Genomic DNA, 23,154 nt, shown 5'->3' on the forward strand with positions numbered 1-23,154 from the left:
CAGATTCCAACACATCTCATAACAAAATAGGTACTTACTCAGTGAGAGTGGACAGTAGTTGGGCCACAGCTGTGATGGGCACAGCCGGGACCAGCCCTGACTGTACACACCAGATCCAGCGCTGGTGATAAAAATAGCGAGATAAGGAGGCCAGGGTAGAGGAAGCTGTGCGGTTAGCCACCATAGTAAGCGGACCTGACATGGGAGGATTCTCCAAGGGCAAAAGACATGGAACATGATAGTCAGAGGGAAGCTTCTCGTATCTGAGAAAGAGAAAGAAGGATTAAGACAACAGGTGACTGTGGAGTTGGATTTCTCATTATGATCTCAATATACTATCTATACAAGACTTCTGAGCTGGATGTTTTTGAACTATTCCCAATAACTCCAACTAGCATGACCAGTAAACGACTTACTGTTTTTTTATGGGTCATAAAATATACTATCAGTCCCTGTCTGTTCTTGTAAATCCTTTTTGTTTTAAAATAAAAAAGTGCTTAACCATCCAAGATTCAAGAATCAAAGGGAATATGCAGAGGAAGCAAAACGTCCCTCTCTACGCATGCCTGAATCCAGATAGGCAAGCCATGTGTACAGGAAAATTTTGTACCCCAAACACATTTTATGAATTCGGGGACACGTTAAGTGGTCTATTTGCAGTGCATGCTGCATATCATTCTTTCAATAATATCTTGAGATACATTTATGTGAATGAATTAAGGTCACGATAAGGCACAGAGGAAGCTCAGAAGCTCTTTTTCAACCAAGCAACATTCCAAGACATTCCCATTACCTCACGGCCATCCACTGTCCATTGGATAAAGGAATACAAAAACTACAGGCAAAGTCATCTGGAAAACAGCAGCTAGGCTACAGCAACTGCATCTCCGGGAATTAACATTCTGCACATAGGTATACGTTAAGTGTGCATGTATATATGCCCCATACATAATACCTGATAAGGAGTTTTTCCAGAGGTTTATGCAGTACTATAAGGCAAGGTCTGTCTGAGAGGGGTGGCTGGGCCATAGGCAAACAAGATGATTTTGATGGGGAACTGCTGCCAAGGACCTTTCGTTTTACTTTTGGAGTTGCCTCTTTGCTCTGTACTCTGTGGGGGAAACGTAACTGAAGGATACAGTCTCTCAGTTCTTCTACTATCTGTTGAAAGGCAAGTAGATAAGAAGAAATCATTTTTATATCGGGAATTAGCACCACTCGTAAGAACAGCAACTTTTCCAGACACTGAACCCCTTTGCACCATATGTTCTCCTACATTCCAACATTTTACCACATATTTTAACGCGTTACTATGTTATTAGCTTAATTTTTGTAACATATACATGTATTTATTGTCTAGGCTTTCGTTGCGTTATGAATTTTATTTTGTTTTTAAAAAGTTAAATTGTAGTTTGAACGTTGTAAAAAATGGGGGGAAATGCATATATTGAAAATAAATTTAAATAATAAAATCAATGTAGCCATATTCTGTCCCAGAATTCCCCCCGAGGAGTGAGCCTGTTGTTGTCAACAATACCTTAAATGTTTTGTTAATAAATTCATCAGTGCCACAAGGACATTTCTTATAGAACTAGTTTACCTTAAAGCTGACCTAAAAAGGTCAAATCCTGTCTCCTCCTCACACATTCTAGTTAGAAATAACTTGTTCTATAAAATCTTATCATGGGGAAAATGATTCATCCGGCTACCTTCAGGTAGTGATTCCTAAATGCTATTTAGGTCTGGAAGAGATGCTTGTAATGTGAGCCCAAGGTTTTTATAAGCAACCAAAAAATACAGATGCAAAACTTGCTTCTTGGCAATCCTAAAACTTTATTCCAAGGCTAACATCCACCAAGCACATTTTAGCTGTGTATTTTTTGCAATTTTAAATATGTCCCCTGTGACTCAAGAAAACTTGTTCGGCACTCACTTTATTCCTGAGTTTTGCAAGTGTCCCAATGGGGAAACCCAGCCGAAGAACCATGCAAGGAGCTTTTGAAATAATCCTCACCACATAAAATGAAAAAGGAGGCAGATCTTCAGAGCTACAGAACAAGAAAAAAAAAAGCAAACTGAATAAATATATTGTGGTAGCAACAATAAGTAAAAGGACATTTGGGTACGTGTAAAAAAGCTGAGAATTTTTAGACACAAATACATGCATGCACTAATTCAGAAGAATTTAAAGATTAAAGTATAATTGAAACAAGGGGCTTTTCCTTTGAGACTAATGGACAGCTAGAAAAAAAGTAATGAAACTTTGTTTTTATAAATAATTGCAGCAAGATTATTAATTGCTTAAAAGTGGAAAGAATCAATACCACCTGCAATGGAGAAATGTTTGGCGAAGGTGATAAACCTGTAGAGATGGTTAAATTGATTTCCTTAATCAGAGAAAAAGAGAATATCAATATTTATGACTAACTGGAAATCTCTTGTAGGCTTTTTGTATGAAACAAGAAAAAATGAATTTATGATTTGTGGTTTTGATGATTAAAGCAAAGTAGATAATAGAAAAAAGTAAGCTTTTCTTGTATTTGCTGCAAAGGGAATCAGAAGTTTTTATTTCCTTTTAACTATTTTTCCTGCTTGTCTTTTTCCTTCATTTATATATTAGTTTTTGTTAGTTTTTATGTTCTGTTTAAAACTTTTAATTAACTCTCCTCCACTTTCCTATCCCCTTTGGGCTGCCTTGCACCTTGCCTTGCAAGCTGCAAAAGTAGTGAAAAGCTTTCCAAAGATAGTATAGCTGTAACTTCATTTAGGGAAACATTCAAGGGAGAAGATGGGGCTAAAAAAGAGGCAGCAGAGACAGTGAAGTGCTTCTGCTGGGCAAAATTAGTGGACCAGAGGAATGCTGTGTATATAATGTACTTGGACTTCAGTAAGGCATTTGATAAAGTAGACCACAACCTACTACTTGATAAGATAGAAAAATGTGGGTTAGACAGCATCACCACCAGATGGATTCGTAGCTGGCTGACTGGCCGTACTCAGCGTGTGGTCCTCAATGGAACTGCATCTACATGGAGGGAAGTGTTCCGCCAAGGTGTGCAAGAAGGAACCGAAGTTACCCTATGAACAAATGCCTACCTGCAGAACCCATTACATGTTGGGATATGGAAATATGTAAGCCACAGGAGCCTTGCAAAAGCAGCTCTTGTATTATTTCAGATGCTCTATAACGGGAGTCCTTGACTTACAACCATTTGTTTCCTGACCGTTCCAAGTGACGACGGCACTGAAAAAAGTGGCTTTTGACCGTTTTTCACACTTACGATGGTTACAGCATCCCCATGGTCACATGATCACAATTCAGACGCTTGACATCTGTCTCATACTTATAATGATGGTTGCAGTATCCCCTTTGTGACCTTCTGACAAGCAAAGTCAGTGAGGAAGCCAGATTCATTTAACAACTGGGGCAAGAAAGGTGGTAACACTTAACAAATGTCTCGATTAGCAACAGAAATTTTGGTCTCAATTGTGGTCATAAGTAGAGGACTATCTATACTAATGAATGAATGTGAAGTGCGTGATGAGCTTTTCCTCTTAAGAGCTATTTACTCAACATGACTCAGTTGGCTACTTACTATAAGAACCCCCCCCCTCAGGCTCAATCTTATGCAAAAACCTTCTATCTCCATTGGATTTTACATCTTCATGGACTTCAACAGCTCAGGCTCAGCCTTTTCTCCCCTCTGCCCCTTAATTACCTCACCTGTGCATGAGCTTGACATAAGAGTAGCCTTCTACCAGCACAAAACTACTCCAATCACGCAGCAAAGAAGTCAGAGCTGAATGGGAAATGCGACACTGGATAGTGCTGTAACGACCATTGTTGCCTGGGGTGTGCAAATGCTTTGGGACTGGCCTGTCAAACAGATCAAACAGTTAGTTAATATCCATTATTCAGGAACCATCATTATACCCCATTCTACCTGCCCCAGGAAAAATTCACATGCAAGACCTTATTCCTCAACCTCTGTTATCCCTCAGCCCTCAATAACAACACAATGGTCGGTAAGCTCTGAAACCTTTAAACATTAAATACAATACCATGCCATGATACAAGTCTTGTATGTTTTTTTTTTGCACTTACATATCGTGTTCCAAGAGGATAACAATGCGATGCATGTGTAACCACCTCTGCCAGAGATTGGCATCCATTGACAGGATGGGCTTCCAGTAGGCTGCAAACTGTGAGTGACTGGAGTCTGAGCTACTATGCTGCAAGGACAGGACCTGAACATGGTAGACATCGTATTTCATGAATCTGGTTGCATCTGTGCAACTGGTTGTTTAAACATTTTAGCATAGAAAAACCATATTAGGCAGTTAGCTCTGCTGGCTTGGGAATTCTGGGAGCTGAAATCCACCCATCTTAAAGTGGGCAGAGTTGAGAAACACTGCTATAGCCTATATTTAATTTTTAATTCTTATTAGTACCTTAATATTTGCAATTTATTTATGAGATTATACAGCTCTGCTACCTTGGGAATTCTGGGTGTTAAAGTCCACCCATCTTAAAGTGACCGAGGTTGAGAAACTTTGGGCTATGGAATAACATTTCTAAAAAAAATAAAATAAAAAAAATAACGGGAAAAAAAGGACATACTAACAGAAAAGGATATAGGTAGCTCAGGGATGAACTGTGAAGACCTTGGTGCTCTCTGAACCTGGTTGTTCGCTTGTAGACATGTTACCCGACTAGATAACATTTTCAATGCTCCTTCAGTGTACTGAAGATGTTATCTAATCAGGTAATGAAACATCTGCAAGCAAACAACCAAGCTCAGAAAAGACCAAGGACTCCATGAAGAGGACATGTGCAGATAGTTAGCACTGGCACACAAGATAACCATCTACTTAAAATGGGAAAGAGACAACTGGCTGAAGATCTCAAAGAATGTAAGCTGTATAATCTTGTTTTAAAATATGGTGTACTGCAGTAGCCAGTCATGATAGCTCTAATGAGCAACAGAGAGTATAGTAAATAAGTGATACACAGAATATTTGTTTGGCATGTTAATTTAGCACAGCTGCTCTTACCGCAAGGTTTGGCTACATTAACTCAAGGAAACAGCAAATATGTTGAACCTGTTGCTTCCAACCTATTGCTAAGATATGATTCCAAATAATCAAGAATCTGAGCACCCTCATTTAATTATTACTGTAACAGCACACACATTTTTTTCCAGAAGTGAGAAAGCAGAATTGAAGATACAGAATTGAGATATAGAGCACATGTTTGGAATAGAATTGCCCTCTCTCCTTCATCCTTCCCTCATCAAGTCACACAACCACATGCCTTATTTTCCTAAACTGAGATATTATGAGAGATAAATATAAAGCAAGTTTTAAACCCTCTAAAACAGAAAAAGGAATGCAGCAACTTAAATAAGCTGCTACCTAAAAAGGCAGCAATTTAGGTATTACTTCTTGCTTGCTCTTAGTGCAAATTGGCTAGTAATATACAAATAATGTACCGGTGTAGTAGATCCTGGAGGAATATAGAACAGCGGCACCCCATTTCGAGTGCTTTCAGGAATAGTGAAATGCTCTGGGACGCTGTCAAATGACTGTAGATGAACCAGCATCTGATCAGTTTGGTTGATGCTGAAAAATGAACAACAGCAACAAAAATCCCTCTGAAGGTCTTTAAGTCACAATTTATATCCTATTAGAGATGGATGCGATCAGTTCAAGACAATCCCTAATTCCCATTAAAGAGGTTTCTCTAGAACCAAATGTATTTTTTTTTTTGCCTAACACTGAAGTTCCCTCTAAAGTCCAAATAGAAATGATCATGGTCAATCATAGTGAATAACAGTTCCTAGTTTAGAAACATTGTTCACATTAACATTCCTTATTGGGACTAAACATTTAAACAAACTAAAGGGCAGCGTTACATATTACCCAAACCCTTGGGGGGGAAAAAAAGCCACACTGAAAGGGCAAACCAAGGAAATCTCTACCTTTGCAAGGTGTTCCAGAAACGGCGTATCACAGTGGTGCGATAGAGGCTGGTAATGGGCTTCCGTACAGTGCAGCTGATGTCATGCAAAATGTCATAGCTGCCCTCCATAGTCACTTCCACCCATGTGCTACGTTTTGAAGGATCTAGGGGCCAGGGGGCCACTGCCAAATACTCAATTCTCATATTGTGCTTCCATAGCAGGATGAGCTTCACTTCCAGTTGAGCACCACCTGTCAGCGTGCAAGAGGAATGAGGAACGTGTTCTAATACAACAGCACTAGCCCCCTTCTTAACAAAGTCTGCCTTTGTAAAATATTAAAACACAGCTTGTGCCAAAATCAGCACATTTATATGTCAGATTAATTTCTACTTTCTGTTGTCTATTTCTGTTTTTTGATGTCGATCTTACTGATTTATCTAGGTTGTTCTGAATGTTATGCTCCAGTGAATGGCGATGTTGGAAGAGCCAGAAAAAAGTCTGTAGGAATACACTCCATATTTAATATTTCTAGCTTTAATTCACGGGTGTCAAACTCGATCACGTCACGTGATGTATCGTGACATTTTTTGCCTTTGTGGAGCCAGGGTGGGCGTGGCCTGCACGTGACGCATCCGGCCTGCGGGCCACCAGTTTGACACCCCTGCTTTAATTGATCTCAGAACTTGGAGTTCCAATACCTAGTTAATATTTATGAAATGCTTTTCTGAAAACGCCCCATTAATATTTTCTAGGATGGGAAGCATAGCAATGACAAAGTCATTTTTTAAAAAACAAAGTAACAATTTGCCATCTTGGACCACTGTGAAATATTGTTTTCAATGAAAAGTAGATAAAAGATTTCTCATTTTTTTTATTTTACACATTTATATACTATATTTAAAGAAACGCAGACCAACAATGAAGCATCTAACAATTACAACTCCTTACAATAACTAACCCAGCTGCTGATAAACAGGCCACTATATTAACAAATACTGCCCTTATGCAGAATCTTACTAAATACCATTTGTTGGACAAGATGATGGAATTTTGCCTATTCTACTCACAAATCTTAACCATGAATCAGGCACTAGCAGCATTCAGAAACAAAATATGCATTTGGCAGTCAGTCCCCATAAAACAAAAAATTATTTTGGCACATTTCTATTCCACTATTCTTTCATGGAACTCAAAGCACTGCTTGTATTCACAGTAACTTTTGAGTTGTTGGCTTGTTAAGACAAAGTAAATTGGGAGTACCCAAATGAGCTGGAATTTGACAATAAATTTTACAGACATAATTTTAAGAGCTGCTCCACAACTTGAGTTATATTCAAGAAGTAGGATTGTCTCCTAGTAATATTTCTACAACCTTCAGAATGCTTAATACTGTGAAATTCAGCATGATTGATTTCCAGATGACATGGTTCGTTCTAGACTTTGTTTCTGTGGGGTGTTGGATGTTTGAGGCCTGTGCAACACCCCTATTTTGCATTAAAAAAAAACCTCACTCCCAAAACGTACAGTATTTTCAGCCTTACCTCCTTCAATGACTTCTAGTGTGTCCCAAGCCATCCCTTATGGGACTTAGAGGCCATTTTGGGGGAAATGCAGCCCCCAAATGGAAAATAATGCATGTCCCTGATCACAATTGGCAACATACTCTGCCCAAAACAGACTAAGAACACTGAATAATCACCTTTTGTAATATTGACCTCACGGATACTATAGCCTTCTCGTAGCCGCACAGAGACTATACTAATAAGATCAGCATGGACCTCTTTTTCTGTATGCTTCTTTCGCCTCAAGGCAAGGGCTGGGTTGCTGCTTGCAGAAACAAGGTGTTCATTGAATAATCTGTGCTGGGAGACTGCAATGATAGCAAACACCGTGCAAGTGTTATTTACAAACTGTTCTATCCTGCAAACTATTTCTTCCTCCCTATGAGGCCATGAGCTACTCCAGGGACCTCAATGCAGGGATTCAAGCATTTTATTGTGTCCCTTTGCACATGGGTGACAAATGTAGCTGTGTAAACAGTAAACATAGCACTATTTTTCCTCATCCTGCACATCATCACCTGAAGCAATAATGAAGGCTAGGCAAATCACTATAACCCTCAAAGCATCTAAAGAGAAACATGAATCCCTTCAATCTGTTTATAGCTAGCTACCATTTTATTTAGCTTTTTAGTTAATATAGCTTTCAAAACTTGAAAGTGGCGAAGAACTCATAGAACTATAGAGACCATCTATTCCTTTACCTCTTGCAAAACCCATTATTTTCACTAATAATGGACTACTATTTAGTCCGACAATTCAATCTGACCCAAGATTCTTGGCACTGGTGAAGATAGCGTAAATAGGATAGATAAGATTGAGAAACTACATCTAAGTCCATGGAAGATAAGCTTACCACAATAATATTCAGGATTCAAGGATTCCCCACTGCGCAGAAAGGAATATGGGAGAAAAGCTTTATGGTAGACATTTATGTCTAAACTAGAAGGCTCAACTTCAGGACATGTGGAAAGGTATGTGCCAAATGTTGCCATTGCAATGAACTTCATGAGCTCAACATTAGGAACATGACCAAAACTGCAGTCATAAGAATAGACTCCTCCCACCTGCAAGAGAAAAAGAATGCACAGAAATATTGATAACTCTATCAAGAACAGGCTCCCTCTCTTACATTGCACTTAGCTCCATTTCAATTCAGATGTCAGTGCTGTAGTTGTAATGACAGAAAATATTTCTATACATAGCATACTTTTATTCTGATCTCTAAACCAGAAAGACATGAGAGAAAAGCAAGTCTTACCACCGGTATTCTTCCCCTACCCTGAATTGTTGCATGAAATTGCCCTGCCACTGAAAGGTGCAAAGTTTCCAATGGGTTTACATACTTGCATAAATCTAAATGTATCTTATCTGTAACTGATAAAAACTGAAGTTTCAAACCAAATAATGTATATACATGCATTAGCACACTGTACACATATACATATACGTGTATACATACATATGAACTACATGTTGAGACTTGATCTATTTCACTGTTTAAATCCTTCTCATGAGCCAGGAACAAGAGAAATCTTAACACACTAGCTAAGTTCACATAGCAGCTAAATCATATAAGGCCTCATTTTGACTTAGCATGCTATTAGCCTTTGCACGTTTATCTTAGTACAATGATTCTTATTGTCAACTTGCTCCTTAAATAATCAACTACAGATATATCTTTAACTGGGTAATTAAATTTGAGGCTAGGTTAGCTTCTCCAAGCAAGGTATGCAATCCTTTGCATTGGTTAGATTAAAAACAACGTATTAAAGATGAGGGGAGGAGAAATAAAAGTCATATATATAACCTGTATTCAAGGTACAACCAAAATTGAGCATATGTGAATTTGTGTAAGCATTAGCCAAAGGGATGACTGCAAATCAGAGTTGACCCACCCAAAAATTGTTGTCATCTTACAAAAATCAAAATCTCCTCTTCCCAAACTGAACGTAACAAAAGTTAATCAGATCACTTCTAGGTATCCTTTGCACACTGACTCCTTGTATAACAACCATTCAAAGTTACAGCCATATAAAAAATCCTTTGCAAATAATTCTTACATTTATGACTGTTGCAGTATTTCAGGGTCATGTAATCACAACTGGCTTGTGACAAGCGATTTAATAGAAAAGGCAGAAGTAAAATTCTAGTCACGGTTATGTGATGCTTCACTTAGCAGCCAATAATTATTTTCTTAATGACCGAACAGGAAGTAATGTCATAAGCCTGTCTTGATCATTGGTTTTTCTTCTTAGCAATTGTGGCATGATCAGTCCCAATGACCGCTGTTAAACAAGGAGTATCTATATTAAATTCAAAAGCATTACGTGCACTTCTACAGATATCCAGTGAGAAGTAAGATCCACTAAATTTAACAGGAACTACTTAAACCAGAAGTAACTATGGATTGCAGCCTTAATGATCAAACCATGAATCAGCATTTGCTCATTAACTACTACAACTAGACTCCTGGTATCATCATAATCATAAATAATATTTTTTTCTTCTGTTATAAACAAATACTGAAAAGGTCAATACATTAATAAGCACTAGCTTTTATATTGTCATGAGAGGCAGATGGGTTCTGTCTTTAATATTAGGATGGCCCTAACTACTGTACATTCACAATTATTTATGCAATAATGCACCAGCAGCCAGTGTACTTTCCACAGCACCTGAATAAAAGAGCAGGCCACAGTCCCACTGCGTAGTTGATTGAGCAGAGTCTCACAGACTGCTACATCTGGCACACTGGTGACGCCATCTGTGATCACAATGATCCCTTCGAATAATAACAACAATTATCAGCACTAAATAGACACGAGTGAACATTCCATCATCGAAGGCAAGAATTAAGTTCTGAGAGAGATTTGCAAGTGACGGAGCTAAGGAAAAATAACTAACTAGAAAACAGGAATGGCCCTTTTCCTGAATCCATAACAAGATACATATTAAACAAAACTGATGTCAAGACCAATCTAAAATAAATAAATAAATAAATAAATAAATAAATAAATATCCTATTGGTCCACTGTAATTTTTATATTCAAAATTAGGTCCTATTGGCCTTTTGCAATTAAAAAGGGCTGATGGCACTGAAAGAATTATTTGCAGTAAGTAGTTTTCCCCCCAACTATACTGATTTCCAGCATGTGTTTTATAACACTACAATTGTAGCTTTAATACTTTTTATGCAGAACATCTACAATAGCTACAAATAAATTTCCTGACAGTGAGAATAATCAGTGAAACGGCTTGCCTCCAGAAATAGTAGGTGCTCCATCACTGAAGGTTTTCAAGAAGAGACTGGACAGCCATTTGTTCAGAATGATATAGGGTTCCCTGCTTGAGCAGGGGGTTGGACTAGAAGACCTCCAAGGTCCCTTCCAACTCTGTTAGTCTGTTATTCATTCACAATTAAATCATTGCAGCTATCCTCTGTACTGTGCTCAGAGAAAAAGGCTTGTTGTAGGTAGTCTGAAACTACAGAAAAACCTCAACAAGGATTCCAAAACAAAGAGCTCAACAACTCTGTGCATTGGAATTGATTTACTTCTAGGCTTAGAGAAGCAAAGCGCAAAACCTTGCAATGCTGCAAATGCTGTAGTTATTACTATAGAGGAAAAAACAGAAGAGTAAGCTATATATTCTGTTGCTCTTGGAGGAAAGATAGGATATATAAATTTAACAGAACTGTCTCTAGATAAGAGTATACAAGATTAACTTAATTTCCTTTGTCTCCCTTTATCTAAGTAAACATAAGAGATGGACTCTAAAGGTTTTTTAAAAGATCCCACTCACCTGCGGTAGAGTTGGAAGGAAGCAGCTGCAATGCCAAAATTCCCTGTCGAATCATACTGACAAGTCCAACATCAGCTGTAACCATTGAAACCCCCAACTTCTTCCCTGGAATTTCCTGAGAGTCACAAATATGTTCCTGGTTAAGGGATGACAAGTCCGCCTGCAAGAACAGAAGAAATTCTATTAACTATACCTCAGAAGTATTCATTTTTCACTACAGGTACCTCAAGCCTTTCTTATTAATTCCTCTCAAAAGTCAGTTTTCATTGATTCATTGGTCCATATAAATACAACTAGACTACTGGAATTCTCTCTACATGGGGCTCTACCTGAGGCTGCCCTTGAAGATCATCTAAACACTTAAACCAGAACAGCATTCAATGGTCTAAATAATGATGGGTACATCTAGTTTTATTTATATAACAAGTGTTCACCTATCAGTCAACTTCCAAGGATAATTTGAGATGCTAGTTATTATCTTTAAAGCCTTTAAAACTCAGGGTCCGATTTTCCAGTAAGAACTAGGAGACAAGCCCTGCAGAGGATCCTGTCCTCTATAGCGTTGCATCAGCAAAACCCAATCAGAACAGCAGAACCAGACCTTCTCAATGGTGACTCCTTCCTGTGCAACAGTTTGCCTTCTAATGTCTAATACTTTCTTGTAGGTCTTCTCAAGTGTTGGCTAGGATGACCATATTAGCAACAGAAGTTAAATTTGTAATTATTGAACTGGGTTAATGCACAACAGTGCCACCAGCCTTTCCAGGCAACAAGATTTCCTAAAATATAATCCATGTCTGTATTGAATAAAAGTAGCAAGAGGAGATACCATCTAAATTTCTTGACAAAATTTAAGCTACAGTTGCAATAGTTACTTGATCATTGCAACTACATGCAGATCTAAACCCAAGTTGATTGTTCTAATTCTTTCATCACAGTTGAGAAATATTTTCCACAATTTTGTAATCAATATAGCATCCAGCAGATCTCTCTGTGGTTATATTTTTTTCTTTTTTGTGTAATTGGAAACCAACGTTTATTTCTGTTTTTGATAAGATTTCAGCTTCCTATATTTTCCTGAATAAAACTTCAAATATAGAAATCAAGATACCAAGGCAGGATATCTTTTGAAGAAATATGTATCTGGACCAACCTCATCTGATCTAGTGCTTTCCATACTTCAAGCAACCTAATGGATTTTTTTATTTTTCCCAGCATGGTGAACCTTTATAAAATATACTGGTTTTTCTGTTTATAGATTTACAATTAATACTAGCATTTAGAATAGTGGGGGCTGGATGGTTTAAAATTTACTTAAAATATTTCTGTTGTTCTAATTTGCCTTTTTTGTTGCATATAAATTTGTTATTTTATGATATCACTAATCAGAACTATATACACCCTTTCATTTAGCAACCACATTCTGTCCCCTAAATTTGAAATCAAATGGCCAGTAAGCAAACATGTGACACAGAGAAAAAGAGACATGCTGCAAAGATTATTGATTGCTGCTGTCTCATTTAGATAAAGGTCTCTAGTAAACCTATGCCAGCTTGCATTTATTAGGCAGACAAAATTTGGTTGCAAGTGTGCGCACTGGTCAGAAAATGTTTTAATTACTGTCATATTTGTGAATGGACACAAAACAAGGCAGCGTTAAATAAGGAGTGTATTTTCTCACTGGATATTTTATCAGCTGAAATAGTCTTCAATTCACCTTTTCTCCTGATTGTTATAACTCTCTTGCTTTGTGATTGCAATATAGTGTATTACTTTGAGTAGCTTGCTTTTTCACTAAACCGGGCTTCTTGCCTTAAGATTTTAGCTGGCTAAAGCCATTTTTCTTTGAACGGATAACAGTTTTAGAACTTCCCCAGACTTTGTTTTCTTCAATAACCTTGTCTGCTGTACAATGAATAACATTTTCACTTCCAAAAAAGATTTAGTAGCTGGGTTGGTATGTACTTACACTGTACAGCTAATTTTCAGTAGCATCTATTTCCGTTTATTTTGTTTAGCACTAAGAATATTGAGACAAAATTTTATAGTATACTATCACCAAGAGGAAAGTTTGCCTAAGCACAATGGTGGCTGGACCACAGTCTGTAGTTAAGACAGCTAAGTGTCTTTATACTAAGAAATGTTTGAGATTCCTAAAAAAAAATTGCCAAATATACCTCTTAAAACCTCTTTGAAGTAAGATACCAGCAAAAAACAACAGAACAATTATAGTACGATTTCAGTTAGGAAACACTAGAGCAGACATGTCAAACTCGCAACATCATGTGATGTCGCGCAACATATCGGGACGGTTTTGCCATTGCTGGCAATGGGGTGGGCACGGCTTCCGGATGACGCGTCTGGCCTGCGGGCCGGCAGTTTGACACCCCTGCACTAGAGTCATCAACTTTTGCTAGTTACTATAAATTCCTATCTGAGCTCAATTCCATTAAACAACTGTCTCCCGTTCACTGTTACTGATCCTTTGCCGAGAAAGGTTTTCATCTTTCTGAACATATATTGGGAAGTGCTCTAGAAATTGCAAAGGGAAATCAACAATACAGAACAACAGTCAACAGGAAAGAGTAAATACACCATGAAAGCCAAGATCCACTTTAGGAATGAAGGTACAGTATAGTAGTCCTCATTCAGTGATTGCTTCAGACAGCGACCATTTGCAGTTACTACAGTGATGCAAAAGTACTTTTGCAACCAATGCCTGCATTTACAACCTTCGCAGCATCTTTCAGTCACAATCTGCCATTAAGTTAGTATGTGCTGCCTGTGACTGACCCATTTTTTCCCCCTTCTCACAGAGCAAACACGTTGTCCAAATAAGCTATCTGTTCCTGAGCTGCTTTTCTCCTCAGTGCAAATTAACAAACTCAGCTGTGACTTTAGTTGATTAGATTCCCCGGCTGGCTCAGCCTGCTATACAATGAATAACATTTTCACTTCAAAAAAAAGATGTAGTAGCTGGGTTGGTATGTATGTATATTGTACAGCTAGTTTTCAGTAGCATCTATTTCTGTTTATTTTGTTTAGCATTAAGAACTTTAAGGCAACATTTTATAGTAGAGCTCTGACAAAACTCTAATCAATTTTACAATGACGGTTATTTTTACCTAAAGTGGTTTGTGACTCTCCAGTGAGAACCGCTGGCACTAGCACATTCTTTTCAATGTGTATTCTCCATTGTGCGCCTACTTATTTTTATAATCCCTTCCTCTCCAATGAATGTAAACCCAAACATTAATTCCCTCTTTGCTAATTATCCAAGTTCTGTGGTGAGCATTCCACAGGGAGAGGGAGTTGGGAAAAAGCAGATTTGTCCTTTTACCCAGTTTCCTTGGGAGTCAAATTCCTGAAACCTTCCTTAATATATGGCAGTGATGGCGAACCTTTTAGAGACCGAGTGCCCAAAAACTGGCCCTGCCCCTGCTCCACCCCCTGCTCCGCCCCCACCCCACCCCACCTGCCTGCAGGGCCACTCGCCGCCTCAAGGGCCCACCGTAGATTGCCCAGGCAGCCCAGCAACGCCATGGCGGCCATGCCCTCTGCCCGCACCCCACAGCATCAACTGTGCGTGATGGGGCATGAGGGCAGAGTCTTGTCTACGCTGCCTGGCTGCCATGTCCTTGGCTGTGCTGCTCCATGTGGGCCATGCTCGGGGGCGACTCTCCTCCAGGGGGGCTGCTGGTGAGGAGGGGGTCGTGGGGGAGGCGAGGCTGGGGCAACAGCACGTGTGCCCACAGAGAGGGCTCCGAGTGCCGCCTCTGGCACCCGTGCCATAGGTTCGCCACCACTGGTCTATATCCTTCTGATGCTGTAAACTAAAGGTGAAGTAAATCACAAACACAGTCGCAGTCACATGATTTTTTCACTTAGCAACCATTTCATTAAATGACAGGTCCCAATTGTTGCTTAACTATGACTACCTGACTACCTGCATTATGTTTCTCATTAGTTCTCACAAAAGTAGACATGTTACAGAAACTTGAAAAAGAATCTTTAGTAAGGAAAATTCTATTTGCTAAGTTGGCAAAATGTAGTGCTTTCAGAAATTTCTTCAAAAATCCTTCTGACTCAACATCCAATAGGGCAGGGGTGTCAAACTGCCGGCCCACAGGCCAGATGCGTCACGTGGAAGCTGCGCCCACCCCAGCTCCGGCAAGGGGAAAAAAGTCACCATACGTCGCGACATGTCACATGGCGAGTGTGACACCCCTGCTATAGGGCATGCCTCCATAAATACCCATTCAGCTAGCTTATTCTAGAGCACTTTCTATTGCTCTACTACCCACGAGATAGGAGTCTTCTGAAGCAAGGCTAGAATTATTCTGATCCACAACAAGTGTGAAAGAGCTTCCCATTATCAAGACAATAAATCTCTATTTCAGAGCTCCAGATATACCCTTGATTATAGTATTAGGTTCCTTCTAACAAGTTCATGTGTCTTGCCCTTTCAGGCAACAATTTTATACACTACTACTCAATACTAACAATTATTACCCCTGAACTCCAGGGGCATACAAAGCACATTATCATCCACTCCAGGCACCTTCAAGTTTTATATTCCAATAAACTATTGAAGTAATTAAAGCCAGTTTCTTTTACACAATTAACACAACTTACATAAGTCATAAAAGATTTAATATTCTATAGTATTTCAATACATTCAGAGCATGTTAAATATAGTATCTCAGTATTCCTTTTTGCAAACTTCTAAAGCAGAACATGTCACCTGTACACCATAGGCTAAGACACTATAATTTGTATAAGAGGCTCTAGAACAGAATAAAATAGAAATAGAACAAGAATAGAAATAAGAATAGAGTATGAATTTATATAATAAATGTATAATAAATTATAACTGTATAATTACACATTTTATTATACTATTATGTATTTATATGTTTTATTATACTATTATGTATATATATGTTTTCTAAGGTTTTCGCGGGTGTTTGTATGTAGGTCTTTGGTTAATTCACACATTACTCCTAGAAGCACGAAGCTGAACACACCAGCCTGAAGATGACGAATGAGACTTCGTCAAAACGTCGCCAAGACACTTCCAATTTTACGTGGGAGAAAACCCGATTAACCAAAGACCTATATGAGGTCTTTTACGTAAAGTATATAGCAAAATCATTTTTACAAGGCTGATTAAGCCAACTTCAACAAAATCCCTTTGTGTAGAAAAATTAGATAAGTTTTTTTTCCCCAGGGGAAGGTCCTAGCCCACAACAGGAAAGAATATGAAAAAGGTTCCCACTCAATTCAAGAAGAAAACAGTTACTATGACCTGAGTTCCTCACCTGAGTTTTGGCCTCATATTGGTGCTGGAGCATCTCAGCCACTTTGTTTTCAAAGGCGCATAACTGTGTATAAACCTGGTTCAAAAAGGTTTCCGTCTTTGTTCCATCTGACAAGCAACCCTGGAACAGCACCTGGGCCATGGACAAAAAAAATCTGTGGGTTTTATTCATATAATGAAGTCCTGCAAATGGTATATCAACAAAACCCAAGAAAATTTAAATAGGGAACTACATCAGTTCACTAACAAAGAATAATTTTAAAAAGCAGATTCAAACATGTAAAAAGATATAAAACAGTAGTTAAAAAGCTGATCTCCTTGGCAAACAGAAGACTTATACCTCTCTGTGGCTTCATTTTTTTTCTACTTTGCACTGACCTCCAACAAAAATTAGGTTAGAGTAATTAAAGAACAAATTCTATTTTCAAAAACATAAATTACATCTATGTTTGATATACAGTGTTTTCCAGAAAATAAGACCTAGCTTGATTTTCACGCATGCACCTAATATAAGCCCTATCCCCAAAATAAGCCCTAGTTTGGGGGCAAGGCGCACATGTAAAAATCAAGTTAGGGTGGGAGTGGTGAGGTGCAACTGCCCTGTACCCGCTTACCTTAGGACTGCTGCAGCCAGGCTCTCCCATGCCCTGGCACCTATCGCACCGCTGCCTGAGTTCTGCGACCGCTTGCTCACGGCCAGACGCCGTATGGTGCATCACGCTGGTGCCGCTACTCTCAGGAGGCCACATGGTGCATTGCACCAGTTCCACCGTTCACACATGCAACGGCAAAATCCACCATGCAGCGTCCTGCTGCGACCGCACCAGCGCCACGTGGGGTGCGACCGCAAGCAGCCAAAGAACTTGGGCAGTGGCGCAACAGGTGTTGGGGCATGAGAGGCCTGGCTGTGGCAGTCCTAAGGTAAGCAGGTAAGACATCCCCCGAAAATAAGCCTTAGTGCTTATTTCGGAGCCCCCCCCCCCCCCCCCCCCCCNCCCCCCCCCCCCCCGGGTCTTATTTTCGAGAAAACATGGATAGTAGACCAAAGATGTAAAGTTCACCTAGGTCAATAGTCACTTTTCTTGCTGATCAAACCCATTACATATAAAAAGGTTACCCAAAATATGTATCCACATGTAATATATTCTAGTCAACAAATGTTCTTTACAACACAGGCAGGCAACCTGAGATCAAATGTTTTAGACTATGTTTTTCATACAACATATTGAATACAATCAATGTTACAGATTATGGGAAATGCAGTCCAAAATGCCCACAAGTAATTCAGGCTACCTAGCCCATTTTTAAATGTTGCAGATTACAGTCCATCACTGTATTCCCTAGCAACAAGATGTTTTTAACTCTAAACTGTTTAAGCATTTCACATAAACATCTCAAAACTGAAGATATAAGAATTACCTGATGTATCTGTAGGCTAATGATAGAAGAATATGCTTGGATAGTGATGAAAATATCAGGTTGGAATATAATGTCAGAACCTGGGATTCTAAAGGGCTTTAATAATCCTTCTAAACACCTTGAGAGAGCATAGAACACTTCATCAAAAATTATCTCCCCAGGAGAGTCATCCTAGAAAAAAAATGAGAGGATATGCAAGTTTTCCTTAGTTTACCTCAGAGGTAATTATCTCCACTCAACTAGAAATAAGTCATAAGAATTTTACATTTTAAGTATTTGGAACTCATAATAATTTTTACCAGTGAAGATATACAGATTAAACATATCCATAAATGTAAACTAGATTTAAAAAATAGGCAGTAGTAGGCAGGCTTCTCTTCATAGGGGATATATTTCTGAGAGTTCTGAACAGGAAGCACTCTCAGCCAAAGAAAAAGGGTGGAAAAACTGAAACTACAACTTGGAGAGATTAACATGCTTACTACAATCCCTGTAGATGGACTCAAATCCAGTTCAATCACAAAACGGTACCGGTGTGCAAGGAAAGTGACATGTGTTGAAGGCACTAGGAGGTACGGCTTAGTTTGCAAAGGCTCATCAGGTTGCCAGCTGTTTGGCAGGATGCTGAGAACATCTAACTCACTGTCTGACTTTGCCTTTAACAAAACAAAAAAACGAAATAGAGACAAAGTTAAAAACAAAAATTGAAAGAAATCACAGAATTCCATACATGAATTACTCTTCCTAAAATCACAAGTAACCCCTTTCTGCTTCTCCCACATTACAAAAAATGTTTAGTTTTGTAATAAAATGTATTCACCAATTCAGCTTCAGACATTGAGCAGATAACCTGATGCAAATGACCAAGAAACCAGGCTAGTCGCACATTACGTGAAATTCGATAGTCCTTCTTCAACAAGAGGAACACCTGTCCAGCCTCCTCTATCTGCAAATAAAAAACCCCCCATTACTTTGCAAAAGAAATATGCCCATGTGTTTTTAAATCATTAAAAAGCTATTCGGTATTTAAATTGTTACTTATATTATATGCCAGAACAAAATAGAATTCATGCTCTAAAGTTAAAAGGGGGAAAAAAACCTACTGAATGTATAAAACAATGTATTTAATTGGACTTCTTTCCTCCCACTTTATAGAGTAATTCTGACAGATCTAACAAAAAGCCACAGGTAAATTGCTGGATTAAAAAAACCTGAAAAATTCATCAAGTTAGAAATGAAATCAGATTGAAAATGCTATCTGCCATTAAATCTTAGAAAATTTGACAAAGACAATAATGTACTGCATGAGGAATCTGAGCATTCATGACCATGTATTCTTTCTTTTTTAACGTACCTTTTTATTTATATATGAAGAGAAAGGAACACATTGTAGCCAAAAAAGAGAGCACCCAACTGCAGGAATCAGGTGACTGAATTAAAGATAGGTAGATTACCCACATGTGCTCTACACCAGGGGTCCCCAACCCCCGGTCCGTGGACCAGTACCAGGCCGCAGCATGCCAGCAACCGGTCCACACAAACAAGCAAAGTCCCATCCGTGGGATGCAGGCAACACACAAAGCCACGCATCCTCCGGTCCACTGGTGCCCAAAAAGTTGGGGACCTCTGCTCTATACAGCTGCATTTTTTAAGGAGGGGACAGGAACTGTGTCTTTGAAATTAGCTTATTAATCAGCTAAGAATTACAGAATTCCATTGTGCTTATAGTATTAAATTTGCTTATATGGACTCTTAATGGGCTCATTCCTTAATCACTTTGGACTTCTTTTATTCTTTGGCTTTCTTTAAAGATCAAGAATCTTTGGACCGGAATGGAAGACTGGAGATTGAAAGTTTCGTACCTTGCTGATTACCGTTTCTAAAGACGAATAAACTTCTTAGTGAGTTTACTTGTTAAAAATAATTATACCTCTTCTACCTAACAAATATAGGTTTTCTTCGTGTCTCACCACCTTATATTAAATCCAAAAGTCATTTGAACAAAAAGAATAAAAAATTATATAAAATGGATGAGTACATCTGATTATATAAAACACCTCATAGAGATTCTAATATTTGTTTGCTTATATCTGAATATTATCCTGGGATTCGGTTTGGGAAGTCCGGGGTGGGGGGGTGGGGGCTGGGGTTTTTTTTTTTTTTCTTCCATATAGCATTGTGAAATATCTGTGATGTTTTTTTTTATGTTGAAAATAATAAAAATTTTATATTGAAAAAAAAAAAAAAAAAAAGAATCTTTGGACCGGCAGGTTTTACTAAAATTAATGATTGTCCTTTAATCCAGAGGTCCCCAATCTTTTGGGCACCAGGGACCAGTTCCATGGAGAGAGGTTTTTCTGCGGACTGGAGGGTGTGTGGATTTGTGTGCTGCCTGCATCTCGCGGATGGAGCTTTCCTTGTTTGTGTGGCCCGGTTGCTGGCATGCTGCGGCTCGGTACTGATCTATGGACCGGGGGTTCGGGACCTCTGCTTTAATCCTTAAAAAAACCCAGTTTAACTATTAATTGGATTTGTATTTTTGGAATATACTGTACAAGAGGATTGTTGGCTTTGGAAAATTTCACACAGATTAGGGGCTCAAACATACTTGACTGAAAACAAAAAGATTTGCACAGGTAAGATTGGATGAGAGCCTAAATTTCTCTAATCCTGGCCCAATACCTCACCCTCTGTAACAGGCTGGCTCTTGGTATATTTAATTGGCTAATTATGGTGAGTAATGGTGTTTATTGCTATGCTATATTGATGATTTAGAAAATCATTTCAATAATTTTAAAAATTCTAATAAAATCAACCATGTTAAATCTTTTTGCTGCAATCAGGATTCCAGCAAGCATGTTCCATGAAACAATCATTTGCACATTACAAGTGGCAGAAGATGATCTAATAAGAGCCAACGGTATCAAGCAAATATTTCTCATGCTAATCTTTTCTGACACACTGGTTTAAATAGACAATTTTATTCAAAGTCCATTTTTCCCCTTAGCAGCAACAAACTGAGTCATAGGCAAACTCACTTGAAAGTAAATTCAATTCTATTAGTGGGCTTTCCAATTAATATTAATATTAATATTAATTTGTTGGAAGGGATCTTGGAAGTCATCTAGTCCAACCCCCTGCTTAGGTAGGAAACCCTATACCATTTCAGACAAATGGTTGTCCAGTCTCTTCTTAAAAACTTCCAGTGTTGGAGCATTCACCGCTTCTGGAGGCAGGTTGTTCCACTGATTAATTGTTCTAATTGTCAGGAAATTTCTCCTTAGTTCAAGGTTGCTTCTTTCTTTGATTAGTTTCCATCCATTGCTTCTTGTCTTGCCTTCAGGTGCTTTGGAGAATAGCTTGACTCCCTCTTCTTTGTGGCAGCCCCTGAGATATTGGAACACTGCTATCATGTCACCCCTAGTCCTCCTCTTCATTAAACTAGACATACCCAATTCCAGCAACCGTTTCTTATATGTTTTAGCCTCCAGTCCCCTAACCATCTTTGTTGCTCTTCTCTGTACTCTTTCTAGAGTCTCAACATCTTTTTTACATCGTGGTGACCAAAACTGGATGCAGTATTCCAAGTGTGGCCTTACCAAGGCATTATAAAGTGGTATTAACACTTCATCTGATCTTGATTCAATTTCTATCCTGTTAATGCAGCCTAGCACTGTGTTGGCTGTTTTGGCAGCTGTAGCACACTGCTGGCTCATATTTAAGTGATTGTCCACTAGGACTCCAAGATCCCACTCACAGTTGCTACTATTGAGCAAGGTACTACCTATACTATAACTGTGCATTTGGTTTTTCTTGCCTAAATGTAAAACCTTACTTTTTTCACCATTGAATTTCATTTTGTTAGATAGTCCCCAATGTTCAAGTCTGTCAAGATTCTTCTGTATCTTAAGCCTATCTTCTGGAGTGTTGGCTATTCCTGCCAGCTTGGTGTTGTCTGCAAATTTGATGAGTTCCCTATGTATCTCCTCATCCAAATCATTGATGGAGATGTTGAAGAGCACAGGGCCTAGAACAGAGCCCTGGGCACCCCACTACACACTTCCTTCCATGTAATGCAGTTCCATTGAGGACCACATGCTGAGTAAGGCCAGTCAGTCAGCTACGGATCCATCTGGTGATGATGCTGTCTACCCCACATTTTTCTATCTCATCAAGTAATAGGTTGTGGTCTACTTTATCAAATGCCATATTGAAGTCCAAGTACATTATATCCACAGCATTCCTCTGGTCCACTAATTTTGTGTGGCATGATCTGTTTTTGACAAACCCATGTTGGCTTTTGGTTATGACTTTGTTTGCCTCTAGGTGTTCACTGATTTGTCGCTTGATTATCTTTTCCAGAATCTTCGCAAGTAAAGTTACATACAACTATTTACCGAATAAGAATTGGAGCAAATTGTCTGCAAGTGAGTGATATATACAACACTGAATTATGGAGAGCAGGACCCTGGGAAGATGAACGGTTAGAAGTGACAGGTTCTGACTTTGATAGGATAGCATCTGCAGCTTGTTTATCGACCGCTGATCCTTCGTGCCCAAATTAGGCTGAAAAAAACTGTCTAACTTAACACTTCCTCTACAAGCTCAGTATCAAACACAGCTGCAGAACTATAGAAAACGGCATCACAACTTGTGTCTACAAAAAGGTTTCGCTGGGGAAAGCTGGGGACTGGAATCTTTTCTAAAACGGACCACGTCCTCAGACCTTCTCCCACCGACACGTGTGCAACAGGCTCGTCATTTTCCAGGTCTGGCGCTGGCACCGGTCCTTGGGAACGCACGCCGGGCTTGCACTCTCATTCGCTCTGCAAACCCGAGTCTTGAGCGGCTACTCCCAGCGGCGTCCTTCGCCTCCGCCACCAACCATCGCTACCCCCCCCCCCCCAGTCCGCATCTTCTACCAATTAGGCTCGGAGCGTCTCAAATTAAGGCACGCCCCGCGGGCGGACGTGCACAGCCACCACCCTTTTCCCCCACAAGCTCCGCGGGTGCAGCACGCGCGAACCTGGCGTACGTACCTCAATCTCCGGTTGCTCTGGAGCCGCCATCGCTGGCCCTCCGGCCGCCC

At 39.2% G+C, this 23,154-nt stretch overlaps 1 protein-coding gene across 1 annotated transcript in view; it reads right to left on the reverse strand.

The window, feature by feature from the left end:
* Positions 1 to 23,134, reverse strand: part of SZT2 (SZT2 subunit of KICSTOR complex) — an 84,889-nt gene extending 61,755 nt beyond the window's left edge. The window contains exons 1-16 of the mRNA XM_029283210.1: positions 23,105 to 23,134; positions 18,886 to 19,011; positions 18,548 to 18,721; positions 18,066 to 18,236; positions 16,648 to 16,779; positions 11,327 to 11,486; positions 10,201 to 10,307; positions 8,379 to 8,589; positions 7,663 to 7,833; positions 5,982 to 6,213; positions 5,493 to 5,622; positions 4,106 to 4,248; positions 3,725 to 3,877; positions 1,934 to 2,048; positions 956 to 1,161; positions 39 to 263 (exon numbers count right to left, since the gene is read on the reverse strand). Coding sequence (XP_029139043.1) covers positions 39 to 263; positions 956 to 1,161; positions 1,934 to 2,048; positions 3,725 to 3,877; positions 4,106 to 4,248; positions 5,493 to 5,622; positions 5,982 to 6,213; positions 7,663 to 7,833; positions 8,379 to 8,589; positions 10,201 to 10,307; positions 11,327 to 11,486; positions 16,648 to 16,779; positions 18,066 to 18,236; positions 18,548 to 18,721; positions 18,886 to 19,011; positions 23,105 to 23,134 — 2,486 coding nt within the window. The remainder of the gene's footprint in view (positions 1 to 38; positions 264 to 955; positions 1,162 to 1,933; positions 2,049 to 3,724; positions 3,878 to 4,105; positions 4,249 to 5,492; positions 5,623 to 5,981; positions 6,214 to 7,662; positions 7,834 to 8,378; positions 8,590 to 10,200; positions 10,308 to 11,326; positions 11,487 to 16,647; positions 16,780 to 18,065; positions 18,237 to 18,547; positions 18,722 to 18,885; positions 19,012 to 23,104) is intronic.
* Between the last annotated feature and the right edge of the window lie 20 nt (positions 23,135 to 23,154).

Source organism: Protobothrops mucrosquamatus, unplaced genomic scaffold (genome assembly GCF_001527695.2).
Source record: "Protobothrops mucrosquamatus isolate PMUCROS unplaced genomic scaffold, P.Mucros_1.0 scaffold39, whole genome shotgun sequence".
NCBI lineage: Eukaryota > Metazoa > Chordata > Lepidosauria > Squamata > Viperidae > Protobothrops > Protobothrops mucrosquamatus.